The sequence below is a fragment of the Drosophila miranda genome, chromosome 3 (genome assembly GCF_003369915.1).
Source record: "Drosophila miranda strain MSH22 chromosome 3, D.miranda_PacBio2.1, whole genome shotgun sequence".
Classification (NCBI taxonomy): domain Eukaryota; kingdom Metazoa; phylum Arthropoda; class Insecta; order Diptera; family Drosophilidae; genus Drosophila; species Drosophila miranda.
In genome coordinates this window covers 24,863,575-24,878,676 of record NC_046676.1, presented here as the reverse complement: position 1 = coordinate 24,878,676, position 15,102 = coordinate 24,863,575, and the positions used below count along the sequence as shown (strand labels likewise).

The window sequence follows — 15,102 nt, the reverse complement described above, 5'->3', positions numbered from 1 at the left end:
TACAAGTATATTTCAAAACTTTGCCCCGCCCACTTCCGCCCCCACAAAGAGCGAAAATCTGTGGAAGAATCGCAGAAACGTAGAGGATGACTATATGTTCTATAGTGTAAAATCGGAACCAGATCGTATAATTATTATAGCCAGAATCAAGAAAACAATTTCATTCTTTCTCGCTCTGTCTCTCTCTAACACACAGGTTTCAGTGTCGGTTTTGCCAATTGCAAAATATGAGTTCAAGGATCTCAGAACCTATAAGAGCCAGAGCAACCAAATTTGGTATCCACACTCCTGTGATATCGGACGTATATCTCAAAATTTCGCACGCATTCTTTGTCGTGTCGTTCAATATTAGCGGCGTCTGCCGGAGGAGAGCCATACTGACTAAGTATCGGGTATAAATGTAGAGTTGCGGTGTCCGCAGCAACTCACAATTTTCCCCCTCGTTTTGTCATGGGAATGGAATCAGGCAGACAGGCACGGGGTCATTCTGGGTCTTTCCCCACTCTCTATAAAACTCTGTGATTGCTATGAGCAGAACTTTGGATGTACATTAGGTCCCCCCATACGTAGTGTCGATTAGATTCAGGGAACTCTGGTGCTGGTGCACCGCCATTAATGAAATGAAGTTCAAGAATTGGCACAGTCTACGACTGTACGAATACGTACTGATAAGAAGATCAGCTTTGAATGGAATGAAATATGGTACGAGGCACGAGGTATCGTGGTATCGCACTTAATGACTTATAGGAGGTGGTACTTCACCGCTTACGAGTTGCGACTTACGAATGTACAGTTCCCACAATTAGCAAGTACATTTCGCATATCATATTAAATGCACTTAGAGGTGCACTCTGCTCTGTGGCATTTGCTTGCGTCAGTTGCAAGCTCTTGGCTCTTAAGAGATACAGATACAAATACGAAGCCACGGGCTTCGGGGGCTTCGGGCGATGGGATAATTCACACTTAACCGGCGGCCAAATCAAATAGCCAGCCATTTGACATTTATGCCGTGGCTGCTCACAGATGTTGGAAAATCTACTGCTGCTGCCAGGTAGGAAAATGCCATGGCGCTGCAGCTGGAAGATGATTTATGCACTCATTGTATGTGTGTCTCGTACTCGATGGAAAATTGCAGTTATCACGAACGATGGATACTCGGCCAAGCTTTTGGTTATGCTTTTGGCTGATGCTAAGACTCTACAGCTGGGTTTCCCAGGCCATACATTTTGTCACAAGAGGTTGCCTAGTCATTATTTATGAGGCAAGTCAGTCGGAGTGGCGATGAGAGGAGAGGAGAGAAGGGGAGGGAAGAGCAGAGAACCACAACCGAAAGCGACGTCAACGATCGACGGAGTGGAGCTGCCAGGTTGGAACCGTGACGCAGTATGCGATTTACTTGAAAATTAAATAATTGCGTTTCATTAAACGCTATTTGCATTTGCATAGCGTTTGTTCGCGTCTCCGTACCCCCTTTTAACGTGCAAAGCAATTCGGCATAAACATCATTGGGTCTAGTGCTAGGTTCGTGGGTGGAGGCGACTCTGCCCGCCCCACAATTTTCCACGCCACTTGAGCGTAATTAAGCGTTGAGCTCCTAAGCGTTCAGCAAATAAGCGAAACCGCAGTCTCCAGGTATCTCCACAGATTGGATGCTTACGAGAATATATATATAGAACTGTTACCGCAGCGCATCGATGCTATTTTGATATGGGCAAATATTTGCAATTAGCCATTATTTGCCTTCGGGCCGGCTCCATTCTTGACTCGATTTCGGTTTCAGCCGCGACTATTAGCTTAGCAATTTGTGGTGGGTCTATTTTTGGGCCAGCAGTCGAGTCGGTTGTGGATAATCCCAGGCCAAATATCGAACCCCGATCCGATAGAACCGCGACCAGCCAGAGAACCAACACCGAGGGAGCCTGGGCTCCTAGGGCTTTGGTCATTATCCAGAAGGTTATCACGCACGCGGCATTGGCAAATGGGAAATGGAGCGCACAAACAAGCTGCTCGAATTTCCCTAATGGCCAAAGTTCATTTGCCCCAAACAGAATGCCGCCTGCTGCAAAACAGTGGCAGATATTGATACCCGCAGCACTTGAGGATTGGAGGACTGGTGTTCTAGAGGAGGAGCTGGAACAACAACTGATGTCTGCTGTCGAAGTCAAAGTCAGACAAAGATCAAGTGCTGCTGCGTCAAGTCTTGCTGTTTACAAAGGCGGCACGGCTCTCACGCTGTAATTATGTGGTGGATCCATAGACCAGCCCCATTGCCGTTGCCATTGCCATCCATAGCCACAGCCACAATCCCTCCAATACACATCAACAACTTATTGTCAACTTGGCTAATTGAAAGGCCAAGCCACATGTCCACATAACAATAAAGGGGGCGGTGTATGGTGGACGGTGGGTGTGGTAGTGGCCGGGTCAGTGCATTGCCAATTTGACAGACCATTGTAGACGCTGTAGAGGTGGGGGAGGGAGGCAGAGAAATGGAGTATTATTTACCGTTGGCCCTGTCGACGCCTAACAAGGCGTATGCGCCATTTGTTGGCCCAGAGCCGCGTGTAGTGGCGACTGGCCAGTGGCTCTAAAACTGTTTTTGTAGCGTAAAGTTTTAAGTGAACTGTGTTTGGGGGTATTTCCTTTTGGATTTCGGTTGCATTTGGAACACTCATTCGATACGAGATAAAACTCAACTTGATCTCAATTGAAAACCTAATTAAAACGCATCGAATTACACGCTAGCCCATCCGAGCGGGAGAACGGGACTGGAGATCGAGGATTGGTGGCGTGGAAGCGGCTTTTTGGGGGCCATGCAATTAAATCGAACAAGTCGCCGGCTGATGCGTCGCCGCTGATTATTTCGGAAATGCCAATCAGATGAAAGGGCCAGCAGCAGCAGCAGCAATCCGCAGTGTGTGCGCCTTGTCTGAGCATTTCGCCAGTGAGTCAACCCGGCGGCGGCTGGGATGGCGTCGTGCCGCTGACCAATCTCTGTCACGCTGAAAATGTTCGACTGATCAAAGTACAAGTGTGGCCAATTATTTTGTCTGATAGCCAAGAAGTGTGTGTTCTTGGCTCGCTAAAGAGTGACATACGCAATTTCGCTGGGATTTCGCAGCACCCCTCTCCTGAAGATGCTGCTGCAGAGGGACGGATAGTTCAGACAATAAAAGCCTATGGGGCCAAGCAAAATGTTTAAAATCGTTATTTATATTGGCAAACAATTTGTCTATAGTATGTGGTGTGGCGACCACAATTACAAACGTCTAGAGTTGTATATGTATATGATGTATAGTATATCCATGTACAGAGGTAACTAAGACTAAATAATGCAACTTAGGCTACGAAAGGGAAACGGGGCGCTGGGTTGGGTTAGGTTGGGAGAGTGGCAACAATCTTTACACTTATCACTAGGGGGTACGTCGTATCGTAATGCACTAATCTGAGTTTAGCAGTCGTTGCTTAGTGTCATAAGCCGAATTTAAGATATAACAATGACTTAACGTGATCTACTGTACACCAAACGTTGTGCTTTCTTAACCATCACCAGTCGTCGCGCGGCAGTCGGTACGTCGTGTTGTCGCTCCGCACTATGTGGATGCCTGCCCCATAGTAGGGTATGACGTAGGCGGATCCGTCGGCGGGCCCCACCACCTGTAGGGCGATGAGGACGATGTCGATCAGCTGGCCCAGGAACATACCGCCCAGCGTACAGAACTTGAGCAGGCCGATACCCGGGTATCCCAGGTAGAAGCGGTCCACGCCGAACATCCCGAGGAACACTGACAGCAGTAGTGTGGTGTCCAAATGGTAGCCATTCCTGTGGAGCAAAAGAGGTATATGTCAGTAATGGGTCTGTGTGGGCAAGTCACACACTAACGTCCACTTGCAGGGCACCTCCCGCGTGAAGGTCGCGTTGCCCGTTTCCGTGCAGTTGATTTCGTCGGCGGCAATGCACCACACCCGTGCTCGGCTTTCCTTGGTACAGCCGCGCAGTTGCTGAGTCTTGGGATCGATGTGATTCTTGGCAGGATCGGGACACATGAACTGGCCCATCATCTGCAGTTCGTTGCAGTCGACATTGACTTGGTCTGATTTCGTCGTTAAGAAGAGCAGGAGCAGCGGGACAGCGCACCAGTACATTTGTGGCTTTGGCTGAGTTTGGCGTGTGTCTTCGTTGGTCTGGTACTTGGTGTTCTTGGAGATGTTATTGTGTTAGCAGTGTTGCGATTGCAGTTTGCGCTTTCACACGATTCGTTTTGTTTCGATGTTGATTTTTGTTGGGCAGGCAGGCAGGCACCAGTGTTGTTGTTTGGACTCATTGGCATTTGGATTAGAGTGTGACCGTGCACTCGTGAGCGAGGTGCGACAAATGGGCTGTTAAGTGCACATTCAGCTTACAGTGATTGGTGTGCACCAAATGTGCTGTTAGGCGCAAAGTAGTTATTTCGAAATCAAACTAATTTTTTTTATTGTTTTATCCCCCAGAACTACTGCACAGTAACGTTAAATCATTGAAACAGGCCCGCCTGTTTATTGAAAACATACTTCTTGCAATTTAACAGCACCTGCAAGTCCCTGAATTTTTCTATCGTCGAGTCCGAAAGAGCTTCTCGGAACACAATGCAGACCTTGGCGGTCTGTCCGAAGGGTCGCTCTATGCAGCCCCTCTCTCCGGTGGACAGCTCGATCCACTTGCCCACGTACATGTCCCGGTTGGCCTCCTTCTTGAACAGGTTCTGGACAATCACCTCATTCGCGTTGACCACCCGCTGGATGCTTGCCACTTTCTGCTTCCGCTTGAAGACGCGCAGTTTGGGCAGGACGTCTTGGGCGTAGTTGGTGTCCTGCGTCTGCCAGGCGATGTGGCCCCAGAAGGCCAAACGGCAGCTGTTACTATGGGCGTCAATGTCCAGCTTGGAAGCAATCAAAGTAGTACCCAACGTGGTCAGGACGGGGCTTTCGAACTGCAGGAGGGCAAACACGACACCGTAGGCCGACATCTCCGCTGGAAGCAGCTCCTCCACATACTCATACTCCCTGCCGAGATCGAATTCGGGCGATCGGACTTCCTTGTCTTGGAACAAGGTTATATTGGCCATTACGGTGTCATGGCCGACGGTAATGTGGAGCTTGCTTTTTGACCTGATGACGTGTTTGTAGTAGCGGATCGGTCTCAGTTGCAGGCATACGGCAAACACGAGCTTTAGGTAGCCCGGCTCTGCAATCACACCGCGCTCCAGCAGCTTGGCATTGAACTGGGTGACACAGAGGCCGATCCGATCACCCATGGAGGCGCTGCTCACGTTCTCTCGGAATATCTGCATGGACTTCACCTTCCGCTTCGCGCCCAGAGCCGGCAGCTCCACTGTATCGTTGACCTGTACGCTCCCCTGGATCAGTGTGCCGGTGCAGACTGTGCCTTGGCCCTTGATCCCAAAGCAGTGATCAACGTACATCAAGAGTGGAGCGCTCACATTCCGCTGCGGTTGAAAATATGCATCACTCAGGCCGGCACGCAGCTCGGGAATGTAGATTCCCTCAAGGGCAGAAACTGCATACATGGGAACTTCGCTGCCGAAACTTGTGGCCGCCAGAGTCTTGACCAGACGCGCGCGTAGCTTCTCCAGCTTTATTTCCCTCTGAGCGGTCGCGAAGGCGTCGATTTTGTTGATGACCACAATTAGCTTCTTCTGCAGCAGCTCCCCTATGACTAGGCACTCGGCTGTCTGCGTCTGAATCCCCTTCTGGGCATCTACCACGAGCAGCATTAGATCGATGATCTGGGCACCTGTAGAGCGTCATTGATTTACACAAAGCTGCACATGGATGCATGGATGCCTCCTACCTCCTATGATGGTGCGTATGAGACTCGCATGGCCGGGGCAGTCGACAAAGGTGAACTGCAGCTTATCCGTTTGCGGCAGATTTGGCGGTGCATCGACGAGCAGGCCGCTGAAACCCAAGTCCAAGGTAATGCCCCGATCTACGGACTGGGGATTCTTATCGAAGGCTGCTGTGCTCGAGATGGAGCTCAGAGCTCGGGCCAAAGTGGTCTTCCCGCTGTCCACGTGCCCGAGCAGACCAACATTAAAGTTTTTCGACATTTTTCACTGGCTAGCGAACATTATAAACATGCTATAGGGACGGTACAGATTCGATAACAGAAAATAGAAAATATAAGGGTAAATATTGCATATACATATGTACATAGAAGTGATTCTATGTTAAGTTAACAGCTGATTTTCAAACCACAATAGAATTACAGCAAATTTGCTTATCTGGAACAATTATAGTTATACGAGGTCGCGCTAACAATGCTGATAGGCTTAAGTGGCAGTTGGTGTAGATTTGCAAGACATCTTTTGCACGTATGGGTGCCGTTGTCTCTACTTTTGTGCCCGCACACATGCACAATCCGAAGTCGAAAGAGCAAACGTGCAAAGTTTCTTGCTGGCTTGCTCTTAATAAAAGTGAAATCGTTGAGCGGTGGCCCCCATTTAGCCGGAACAACAAGAAGCAACAACAAGTGGCGATCGATTTTCTTCTCGTAGCGCATTCAAACAAAAGAAAATGGCACCATCTGTAATCCCAACTAGCGTCAATCCCGATATCCAGAAGGAGCGCGATGCGGCCAGCTTCAGCAGCGAAGAGTTCGCAGCCTGGTGGTCAGGTGGCGAGGAAAAGCTAAAGTTCAGCCGTGACGTGCGTACGTAACAAAAACTTGCACCTACTTTTGCTAATCTTTCGGAGCCAACAAACTCAATTACCTTCGCGTGAAAATCATGCTGACTGTGCTATATTGGTTTTGGCTTTGCAGGAGAATACCTGCAAAAGGATATGGATGTGGAGGAGGTGCAACAGTTGCACAACAAGTCGCACGAGGAGATCTACGAGGCTTCCAGCAAGTGGGCCATTCTGGCGGCCAAGAAGCTGCAGCGGCTGCAGAAGGAGCGTAATCCCGGGGGAAACGACTACTGGCCGTAAGTGGATCTGCTAGATGTGTCTTAACCGATGATATTTAATTGGTTTTCTCAGTACACTTTATGACAACCAGGTCATGTGGGGCCTGATTCCAGGTGGCAATCCCTTCGGTGTGATGTACGTGATGCTTGTAAAGGCACTGCAGGCTCAGTGCACCCCCGAACAGTACGAGGAGTTCGGCAAGCGGATAGAGAACTTTGAGGTCTGCGGAACGTATGCCCAGACAGAGCTGGGGCATGGCACGTACCTTCGCGGACTTGAGACCCGGGCTGATTTTGATCAGAATACGGACGAGTTTGTGCTGAACACTCCCAAGATATCCTCCTACAAGTGGTGGCCTGGAGGCTGTAAGTGCAATCAACTGTACGTTTTTCCAATAATATGTAACCAAGATTTTCCCACAGTGGGGCACAGCTCCAACCACTGCATGTTGATGGCCCAGCTGTACATTGACAATAAGCCAAAGGGTCCACACATGTTCTATGTTCAGGTGCGCGACGAGGAGTCGCACGAGCCTCTTCCCGGCATCCACATCGGTGACATCGGCAAGAAGATGGGCTTCATTGGCGTTAACAACGGGTTCCTGGGCCTGAAGAACGTCCGCATTCCCCGTACCCGCATGCTGATGCGCCATGCGCAAGTCAATGCCGACGGCAGCTATGTCAGTAGTCCGGCGAATGTCCTCACCTACTTCGCCATGGTGCGCACGCGCTGTGTGATTGCCTGGAACAATGCCGTGATGCTGGCTATTGGCGCCACCATCGCCACTCGCTATTCAGCCGTGCGCCGACAGAGTCCCATCAATCCCAAGTTAGACCCATGCAGCTCTGCAGTTGAACGTTTGGAGTAATTTTGTCTTTTCTGGCAGGGAGCCAGAGCCACAGATTATGGACCACGTGACGCAGCAAATGAAGCTGTTTCCGGAGATAGCGACCAGCGTGGCCTACCGCCTGGCCAGCGCGCACCTCTGGAACCTGTACGACATTACCTTGGGCGACATATCCAACGGAAAGTATGAGCGTCTCCCGGAGCTGCACTCTCTGTCCTGTGCCTTAAAAGTGAACTGCTCTTCGGACTCGACCATCGGCGTTGAGAGGCTGCGCCTGGCCTGCGGAGGTCATGGCTATCTCAGCTCCTCCAATATGTGCCACGTCTACGTGAATGCCACGGCAGCTTGCACCTATGAAGGCGAGAACACAGTTCTGCTCCTGCAGATTGGCCGCTTTCTGATGAAGTCGTGGCGCGCGGCGCTGAGTGGAGCTCCCCTAGCACCCACCGTTAGGTACTTGGCTGAGGTGCAAAAGAAGCCCGAATTTGGTTCGTGGACCGGCACCTGGGAGAACATGGTGCATGCTATGCAGTTTAATGCCGCCAAGTCAGTAAAACCCTGTCCCACTTGATTGCGCTCCTCTGACAATCACTTAACTTACAGAAAGACCGCCTTGGCTTTCAAGAGCCTGTCTAATCGTCTGTCCAGAGGCGAAACTGAGGAGACAGCAGCCAACCACACGGGAATCGAGCTCGCTCAGGCAGCTGAGGTTAGTTTGCTGACATAGTTTGGACTTTGACCCACTCTGAACTTGATTCTTTAATCATATGATTCGCAGCTACATGGCCGCGCCTTTGTTTTCTCCTCATTTGCCGACGAGGTAACAGGTCCCAAGGCAAAGACCCGCTCAGCTGCGCTGAACCGAGTCCTGGAGAACCTATTGGAACTTTACGTGGTCAAGGAGTCGCTCAATCACATGGCCAACTTTCTTCGAGTAAGTTAGCCCACATAGAATGATCGCTAAAACACTGACTATTTTGATAAATTAACTTATGCAGTTCATCAATTTGACGGACACGGATCTGACCCGGCTGCAGGACCGCTTGGAAACGGTGCTGACCAAGCTCCGTCCCGATGCTGTGGCCATTGTGGATGGCTTCGACTTTAGCGATGTGCAACTTAACTCCACGCTGGGTTCCTTTGACGGCAACGCCTACGAGAGAATTTTCGATGCGGCCATGAAGAATCCCATGAACCAGAAGTCGGTTCCAAAGTCCTTCCACGAGCATCTTAAGCCCTTCATGAAGTCCAATATCTAGTACCAGTGCAATCTAAATATGTATATGTTTATGACTCTTATAAGTGTGTTATCAAAATATCTTTTTTGTATTGTTAGTTCTCTTTTTTAATTTCAATGGGTATCCACAAGATTTACTTTTACTTGGAACAGCATTTGAACATCTTAAAATAGCTTTTGTCTATCTCTTGTAATATGCAGATTGCACACCATCTGGTGGCCCCCACCGATATGTTCAGCTCCAAGATGGGAGCTCTTCAATTGGTACTTGCCACCACTAAGGGCCATACCTGATGGACTGACAATGGACTACAGAAAATGTAACGTGCTATATATTTATTATCACATTTAGTGCAAGTTTTACTTGCAGTCTATAGATTACAGTGAAAAATTAACTTTTTGTGTGCTAAAACTGGTTTTTGGTCTTGGAGAGGAAGCTCTCCATTTCTTTCAATGAAACTAAGACTGAATCCAATCCAGTGGGGGCTTCATTTGCAGGAGGAGGTTCCGTATCTATATTTATTGTTTCTGAAGCTATTGCAGCATCGACGTATAATGGCTCCTGGTTTATGGTTTTTTCTGACACTGCAACAGCAAGTTCAGTAACTGCTGGAGCCATTATTTCTGAAGCTTTTTCAACAGAAGACTTCGGGTTAAAGATTTCTGCTGCACATACGGCACGTGCGAGAACTGCGTGTCGCTCCTCACGACTTCTTTCTACTGCTGCTAGTGTACGAGCTGATGAGGGATCTACGCTTTCCTTCTTTATGTTTTGTTCTCTTACAACAGGAGGTTCCTGCTTTATGTGTTCTGCTGCTACTGGACGAGCCGCTGCGGGATCTACGCTTTCCGTCTTTATGTGTTGCCCTTTCACAACAGGTGGTTCCTGCTTTATGTGCTCTGCTGCTCCTGCGATCTCCTCCTGGCTGCTTTGGGACTCTTTGTACTCGATTGGTCCTTGGGCACGACGTCGTAGCACCTTACGTTCAATATGAAATTTGGCGCTTTCCAGAGCCTTACGCTTCCTGCATAAAAAATAGTGTATGACTGAACTCCGAACCGAACTGAGCTAAATTCGTAGGAAACTAACCTGTTACGTGGACTCAGTTTGGGAGTCACGTTGGAAGATGGAGGTGCTTGGCTGCTTGTAAGGCCAGACACTTTCGGTGCTTCGACATTCCCAGGGACAATTTTTAAGGAAGAATCCTCATATGCATCTGTAAGCTGCTGATAGATGGCCGAACCTGAGAGCATCTGTTTGTTCGTCGCCTTGAAAGCTTCCATATCAAACAACTTTGTGGTGACCGTGCCTGTTAGGGAAAAGAGAACTGCTGCACAAATGCTCGTCTAACCCGGCAGGCCACATACCTCTGCGCAACTGGGCGCCCTCGATGCGATACTGCTTCAGCTCTTCATCTTTAGCCTGCAGCTGCTTGGCCAGCGCGAACACCTGATCCCGCATTCTACTGCCGCAGGAAATGGAGTCAATGAAAGCCTTGCGATAAAACTGAAACAAAAGAGCGGCAATCAGCCATTAGTGTGGATCGCATCTGGACGGTAACTAACCAAGGCTCTGTCTATGCGTTTCAGGTGCCACTCCCACTTGAGTGGCATGTTGTTCAGCATTTTATATTTAAGTTGCAGCACGCATCCCGCATCCTGGTCTGCCTCGCTCAGCGAAGCATATGTGGGTAGATCGCCGCCACTGACTAGAACCTCGCGTGCATCATCTTCTGGGAACTTCACTCGAGAGTTCAGCATCTGCAAACATTAGTTTAATTTTGCCCCTGCATTTGTATGTGCATGTGTTCTGGTCCAGAAAACTTACCTTCAAGCGCCTGGTGAAATCGCTAGGTACCACAGATTCTGTGTAGCTTTGCTCGAGCGCTAGGTCGTGGCACTGTAGATAAATCCCAGTGTCTGGGCCTGAGGCCAAGAAATTCATTATGAACTTTCTTCCATTTATTTCTATTACTGTTAGCATTTTGTAGTTGTCTGGTTCTTGTTCTAAGGGGGGCAAAGGTGTTGACAGCAGTGCTGCCAGATTTTGAAAGTCACCATAAGCTAGATTTAAGAACAAGAATAAGCTAGAATAAGCTAAAAATTAGTTTGTGCCATGCTTGCACATTTGCACATTGTTGTTGCATTGTTTTTTAGCGACAGCATGCTGCCGTAATTCGCACAACTTGGCCCCAATTTTTGTTTTATAAAAGCAGCAGTACGACTTTGTGGTCAGCTGGCACATTGCGTAGACACTCCTTAAATTCATCAAAATTTAACCAGAAATTGTGGAAATTTTGATTATTTTTTTTTCCTTATGTAAATGTGCAAACATGTGCATTACTGTAGTGTAACTAAAAGTTATCAACGAAAAATTACGATACATTTTTACACAAAATTGGATGATTTCCCAAAATATGAACAAGAAATATAATATCTATCAGTTTTCTCTCTAAAAATTAACAAACATTACAATAAAATCAAAAAACAGAAATTTTTTCTTACTTTTATTTTAAGCCAAAATAAGCTAAATTAACTTTTAAATAAGCTAGCTTTCAAGCATTTCAAATATTTTTCAAGCTATTTGGTTTTAAAATTAGCCAAATCTAGCTTAAAATAAGTAAAATGGCAGCACTGGTTGACAGTTGTTTTTTGAATTTAATGCTTGTCTAACAGCGAGCTGTTATGCGCGTACTAACAGCGAACTGATATACTCGACTAACAGCTGTAGTAGTTGTGCTTGACAATCATAAAAATCATTGGCAAAAATTGTTTACCATGAAAAATATTTCCATGCGAGGTACGGCCCTCATTTGGGCGTTCTACAGTTCGGAAAAATGCGGTGATTCCAAAGTAAATTCAAGTAATTTGAATTAGTGACAAATATCAGCGGATCAATAAACAGACTAAATGGATGTTGTGCATGCTTTTAACTCGTTCGGCTCTCTCTCTCTCTTAACAAAGCTTCAACTTGCACTTTGCTCCCAAAAGCGTTCACGCTCGCGCCCGACGAGCAACTATCGCTCTGTACGATCCATTACTTTGTTGGGGCTCACAGCTGTTGGAACATTCCGCTCTTTCTACTGTACTGCTCTTAGTGTTGCTTGTTGTTAGTAAAATTGTAAACGGCCCGATCCAATAATGTCACACATTAAGAACCTCATACCAAAGACGGTCAATCCCGACCTGCTGAAGGAGCGCACGGGCGCCGAGTTCAATGTGGAGGAGTTTGCTGCATGGTGGCAGGGCGGCCAGGAGAAGCTGAACACCAAACGCGAAGTCGGTAAGTCGAAACATGCCACAAAAACCTGGGGAGGGCTATGTGATTGCTGGCCATGTTCACTGGCCAATCTTGCAGCGAAGGATTAAGGGTCGGGTCCAAAGAGTTCGTCTAATTACCGGCAAAGTCCAAGAGATTTATACATTGTTAAGCGTGTGAACAACCAATGTTGGTATATCAGTAACAGATAATGATACAAGCAAAGTTTCATTTGATAAGCGGTAACTGCAACAGCAGACAGCAGACTTGCTTATCAAACCGCGGCTCCTCATCCACATCCACGCCCCCAAGCGATAACGAATTTTTTCGACAGAAAGGGCAATCTTTAGCGATCTGGAGGACGGCTATGGCCTGAATCATGAGTACATGTCACACGAGGATGTCTACAACTCGAGCGTGAAGAAAGTGGCAGAGGCCGCCGTCAAGCTGAAGGCGCTCCAGAACAAGATCAACCCAGGCGGCAACGACATTTGGCCGTAAGTTCCACACCCCGACCATGTTAGAAAGAACGTTTCCTCTAATCTCTTTCTGGTGCAGCGGCTTGCTATACAATGTGGAGAGCCACGGACTCTTTCCCGCCAACCATCCACTGGCCACGCACATCACCATGTTCGTGGATGTGATCAAAGGTCAGGGCACGCCGGAGCAGGTCGAGAAATGGGGCAAGGCGGCCGAGAACTGCAATATCATTGGCACCTACGCACAGACGGAGCTGGCTCACGGCACCAATGTGCGAGGTATAGCCACGCGGGCGGACTTTGACCCTAAGACGGACGAGTTTGTTCTACACACCCCCAATTTGGAGGCCTACAAATGGTGGCCCGGCGGCTGTAAGTAGTATCCGTAGTAACCTTTCAAGTGTCACTGACTGATCTGCCCTTCTGCCAGTGGGACACACGGCGAACCACGCCATGCTGGTGGCACAGCTGTACATCGCCGATGTCCACCACGGAGTCCAAATGTTTATTGTGCCTGTGCGCGATGCAGAGACTCACATGCCACTGGCCGGCGTCGACATCGGAGAGGTGGGGAAGAAACTGGGAATGGTGGCTGTCAACCAGGGATTCTTGGGGCTGGACAATGTCCGCATTCCACGCACCAACATGCTGATGAAGTTCGCCAAAGTGGAGAGAGATGGCACCTTCAAGGCCAGCCCCGCCTCGAGGGTCAACTATCTGACGATGGTCTACACCCGCTGCCTGATTGTCAACCTGACCTCCACTCTGCTGCTGGAGGCGGCTACCATTGCCACCCGATACTCGGCTGTGCGCCGCCAGAGTCCCTTTGAGGCCAAGTAAGTGCTCAAAGAGTGCTCATCCTCCATTCATCCATCCATTTATGTTGATAACTTCCGTCCCCTTGCAGTCAGCCGGAGCCCCAGATCATTGACCATGTCACGCAGCGCCTGAAGCTCTTTCCGGAAATAGCCAACGGCATGGCATACCACCTGGCCGCAGAGCACATGTGGGAGATATACGCCCAGACGGTGGAGGAGGCCAACAGCGGCAAGTTCGACCGACTGCCCGACATGCACATCCTGTCCTGTGCGCTCAAGGTCCTTGCAACAACAGACGGCTGTGCGGGCATCGAACGGCTGCGTCTCTCCACCGGCGGACACGGCTACCTGACTGCTGCCAACATGAGCAACATCTACGGAAACGCTGTGGCAGCCTACACCTACGAGGGCGAGAACACAGTGCTGCTCCTGCAGATTGGACGCGCTCTGGTCAAGGCCTGGGCTGCGTTTGTGGAGAAGAAACCCGTCTCGGCCTCCTACGGCTATTTTGCGACATCCATGCAGCTGAAGCAGTCCCCAAAGTGGGACAACTCCTGGCAGTGCATCATCCAGGCCCTCCAGTATACGGCCACTCAGTGAGTTCCAAATTGCTTTATCCGAGAATCACTTGTTTAACTTCTCCATTCTCCACTCTCCATGCAGGAAGACTCGCATTGCCTTCGAGAACCTAGCAGAGCGCATGGCCAGTGGCCAGTCGCAGGGTGTGGCAGCCAACAACACAGGCATTGAACTGGCCCGAGCAGCAGAGGTGGGTTGACTTTGCCTAAATTGTAGCTTTTTTCAACGATTATCTTCTATTTCCAATTACAGCTGCATGGCCGTCAGTTTGTTTGCCAAACATTCCTCGAGCAAGTCACAGGTCCCAAGGCACAAAAGCGTTCGGCGGCTCTCAACAAGATTTTGGAGAATGTGCTGGAACTTTTCCTGGTCCAGACCGTGCTCAATAACATGAACGATGTTCTGAGAGTAAGTAACATAGAGTGATCGAATCGACTAATATCTTACCGAATTCCAATCTCCATTCTCCACTCGCAGTTTATCAGCCTCACCGATGCAGACCTCAAGTCACTGCAAAAACGCTTGGAGGTGGCTCTGGAGAAGTTCCGTCCCAATGCTGTGGCCGTTTGCGACGGCTTCGGCTTCCACGATCGCGTCCTCAACTCGGTGCTGGGCAGCTATGATGGCAATGTCTATCCCCGACTGTTCGATTCGGCCAAGCGCAGCACCATGAACCAAAAGCCAGTCCAGAAGTCCTTCGAGACCTATCTGAAGCCTCTGATGAAGGCTAACCTGTAAATTGTCCCGCGCCAGGTCATTCTATATCTTTGATCTGTTTTGTTTATCTATCGATAATATACGATAAATAAATTTAAAAAACCAAAAACTCTTTGGTTGTAATGGCTAGACATTTCAATCTGTTGAAAACCGTTAATTAAGCAGCCTTAAATCCTGGTAGCATCCGATGAGAGTGA

The 15,102-nt window shown here is 48.8% G+C and overlaps 5 protein-coding genes across 5 annotated transcripts; 2 read left to right on the top strand and 3 right to left on the bottom strand.

The window, feature by feature from the left end:
• Positions 1-3,190: 3,190 nt before the first annotated feature.
• LOC117187929 (TM2 domain-containing protein CG10795) lies at positions 3,191-4,350 on the bottom strand. Its single transcript, XM_033390904.1, has 2 exons — positions 3,884-4,350; positions 3,191-3,823 (listed from the first exon to the last, which is right to left on the bottom strand). Exons 1-2 carry the CDS (start codon positions 4,144-4,146, stop codon positions 3,547-3,549), a joined length of 540 nt encoding a protein of 179 aa, XP_033246795.1. The 5' UTR covers positions 4,147-4,350; the 3' UTR covers positions 3,191-3,546.
• Positions 4,351-4,455: 105 nt separating this feature from the next.
• Positions 4,456-6,173, bottom strand: LOC108160233 (selenocysteine-specific elongation factor). Its single transcript, XM_017294087.2, has 2 exons — positions 5,852-6,173; positions 4,456-5,794 (listed from the first exon to the last, which is right to left on the bottom strand). Exons 1-2 carry the CDS (start codon positions 6,108-6,110, stop codon positions 4,515-4,517), a joined length of 1,539 nt encoding a protein of 512 aa, XP_017149576.1. The 5' UTR covers positions 6,111-6,173; the 3' UTR covers positions 4,456-4,514.
• A 126-nt stretch (positions 6,174-6,299) lies between these two features.
• On the top strand, positions 6,300-9,151 carry LOC108160232 (probable peroxisomal acyl-coenzyme A oxidase 1). Its single transcript, XM_017294086.2, has 8 exons — positions 6,300-6,712; positions 6,824-6,986; positions 7,042-7,334; positions 7,392-7,797; positions 7,856-8,362; positions 8,420-8,525; positions 8,595-8,750; positions 8,815-9,151. The coding sequence occupies exons 1-8, from the start codon at positions 6,577-6,579 to the stop codon at positions 9,073-9,075; spliced, it is 2,028 nt and encodes a 675-aa protein (XP_017149575.1). The 5' UTR covers positions 6,300-6,576; the 3' UTR covers positions 9,076-9,151.
• Positions 9,152-9,374: 223 nt separating this feature from the next.
• Positions 9,375-11,092, bottom strand: LOC108160234. Its single transcript, XM_017294091.2, has 5 exons — positions 10,882-11,092; positions 10,620-10,814; positions 10,422-10,560; positions 10,144-10,363; positions 9,375-10,078 (listed from the first exon to the last, which is right to left on the bottom strand). The coding sequence occupies exons 1-5, from the start codon at positions 11,035-11,037 to the stop codon at positions 9,460-9,462; spliced, it is 1,329 nt and encodes a 442-aa protein (XP_017149580.1). The 5' UTR covers positions 11,038-11,092; the 3' UTR covers positions 9,375-9,459.
• Positions 11,093-11,800: 708 nt separating this feature from the next.
• LOC108159984 (probable peroxisomal acyl-coenzyme A oxidase 1) lies at positions 11,801-15,014 on the top strand. Its single transcript, XM_017293686.2, has 8 exons — positions 11,801-12,336; positions 12,647-12,809; positions 12,871-13,163; positions 13,222-13,627; positions 13,699-14,205; positions 14,273-14,378; positions 14,441-14,596; positions 14,666-15,014. Exons 1-8 carry the CDS (start codon positions 12,195-12,197, stop codon positions 14,924-14,926), a joined length of 2,034 nt encoding a protein of 677 aa, XP_017149175.1. The 5' UTR covers positions 11,801-12,194; the 3' UTR covers positions 14,927-15,014.
• Positions 15,015-15,102: the final 88 nt, after the last annotated feature.

Bases quoted from the DNA above. Each gene is read 5' to 3' on its own strand.
- LOC108160233 (XM_017294087.2), bottom strand. From the start codon at position 6,110: ATGTCGAAAAACTTTAATGTTGGTCTGCTCGGGCACGTGGACAGCGGG. The intron at 5,795-5,851 runs GTAGGAGGCATC...GACGCTCTACAG, and splicing joins CATACGCACCATCATAGGAG to GTGCCCAGATCATCGATCTA.
- LOC108160232 (XM_017294086.2), top strand. From the start codon at position 6,577: ATGGCACCATCTGTAATCCCAACTAGCGTCAATCCCGATATCCAGAAG. The intron at 6,987-7,041 runs GTAAGTGGATCT...TGGTTTTCTCAG, and splicing joins GGGGGAAACGACTACTGGCC to TACACTTTATGACAACCAGG. The intron at 7,335-7,391 runs GTAAGTGCAATC...ATTTTCCCACAG, and splicing joins CAAGTGGTGGCCTGGAGGCT to TGGGGCACAGCTCCAACCAC.
- LOC117187929 (XM_033390904.1), bottom strand. From the start codon at position 4,146: ATGTACTGGTGCGCTGTCCCGCTGCTCCTGCTCTTCTTAACGACGAAA. The intron at 3,824-3,883 runs GTTAGTGTGTGA...TTTGCTCCACAG, and splicing joins GAGGTGCCCTGCAAGTGGAC to GAATGGCTACCATTTGGACA.
- LOC108160234 (XM_017294091.2), bottom strand. From the start codon at position 11,037: ATGCTAACAGTAATAGAAATAAATGGAAGAAAGTTCATAATGAATTTC. The intron at 10,561-10,619 runs GTTAGTTACCGT...CTTTTGTTTCAG, and splicing joins AACGCATAGACAGAGCCTTG to TTTTATCGCAAGGCTTTCAT. The intron at 10,079-10,143 runs GTTAGTTTCCTA...TTTTTTATGCAG, and splicing joins AAACTGAGTCCACGTAACAG to GAAGCGTAAGGCTCTGGAAA.
- LOC108159984 (XM_017293686.2), top strand. From the start codon at position 12,195: ATGTCACACATTAAGAACCTCATACCAAAGACGGTCAATCCCGACCTG. The intron at 12,337-12,646 runs GTAAGTCGAAAC...TTTTTTCGACAG, and splicing joins GAACACCAAACGCGAAGTCG to AAAGGGCAATCTTTAGCGAT. The intron at 14,379-14,440 runs GTGGGTTGACTT...TTCCAATTACAG, and splicing joins AACTGGCCCGAGCAGCAGAG to CTGCATGGCCGTCAGTTTGT.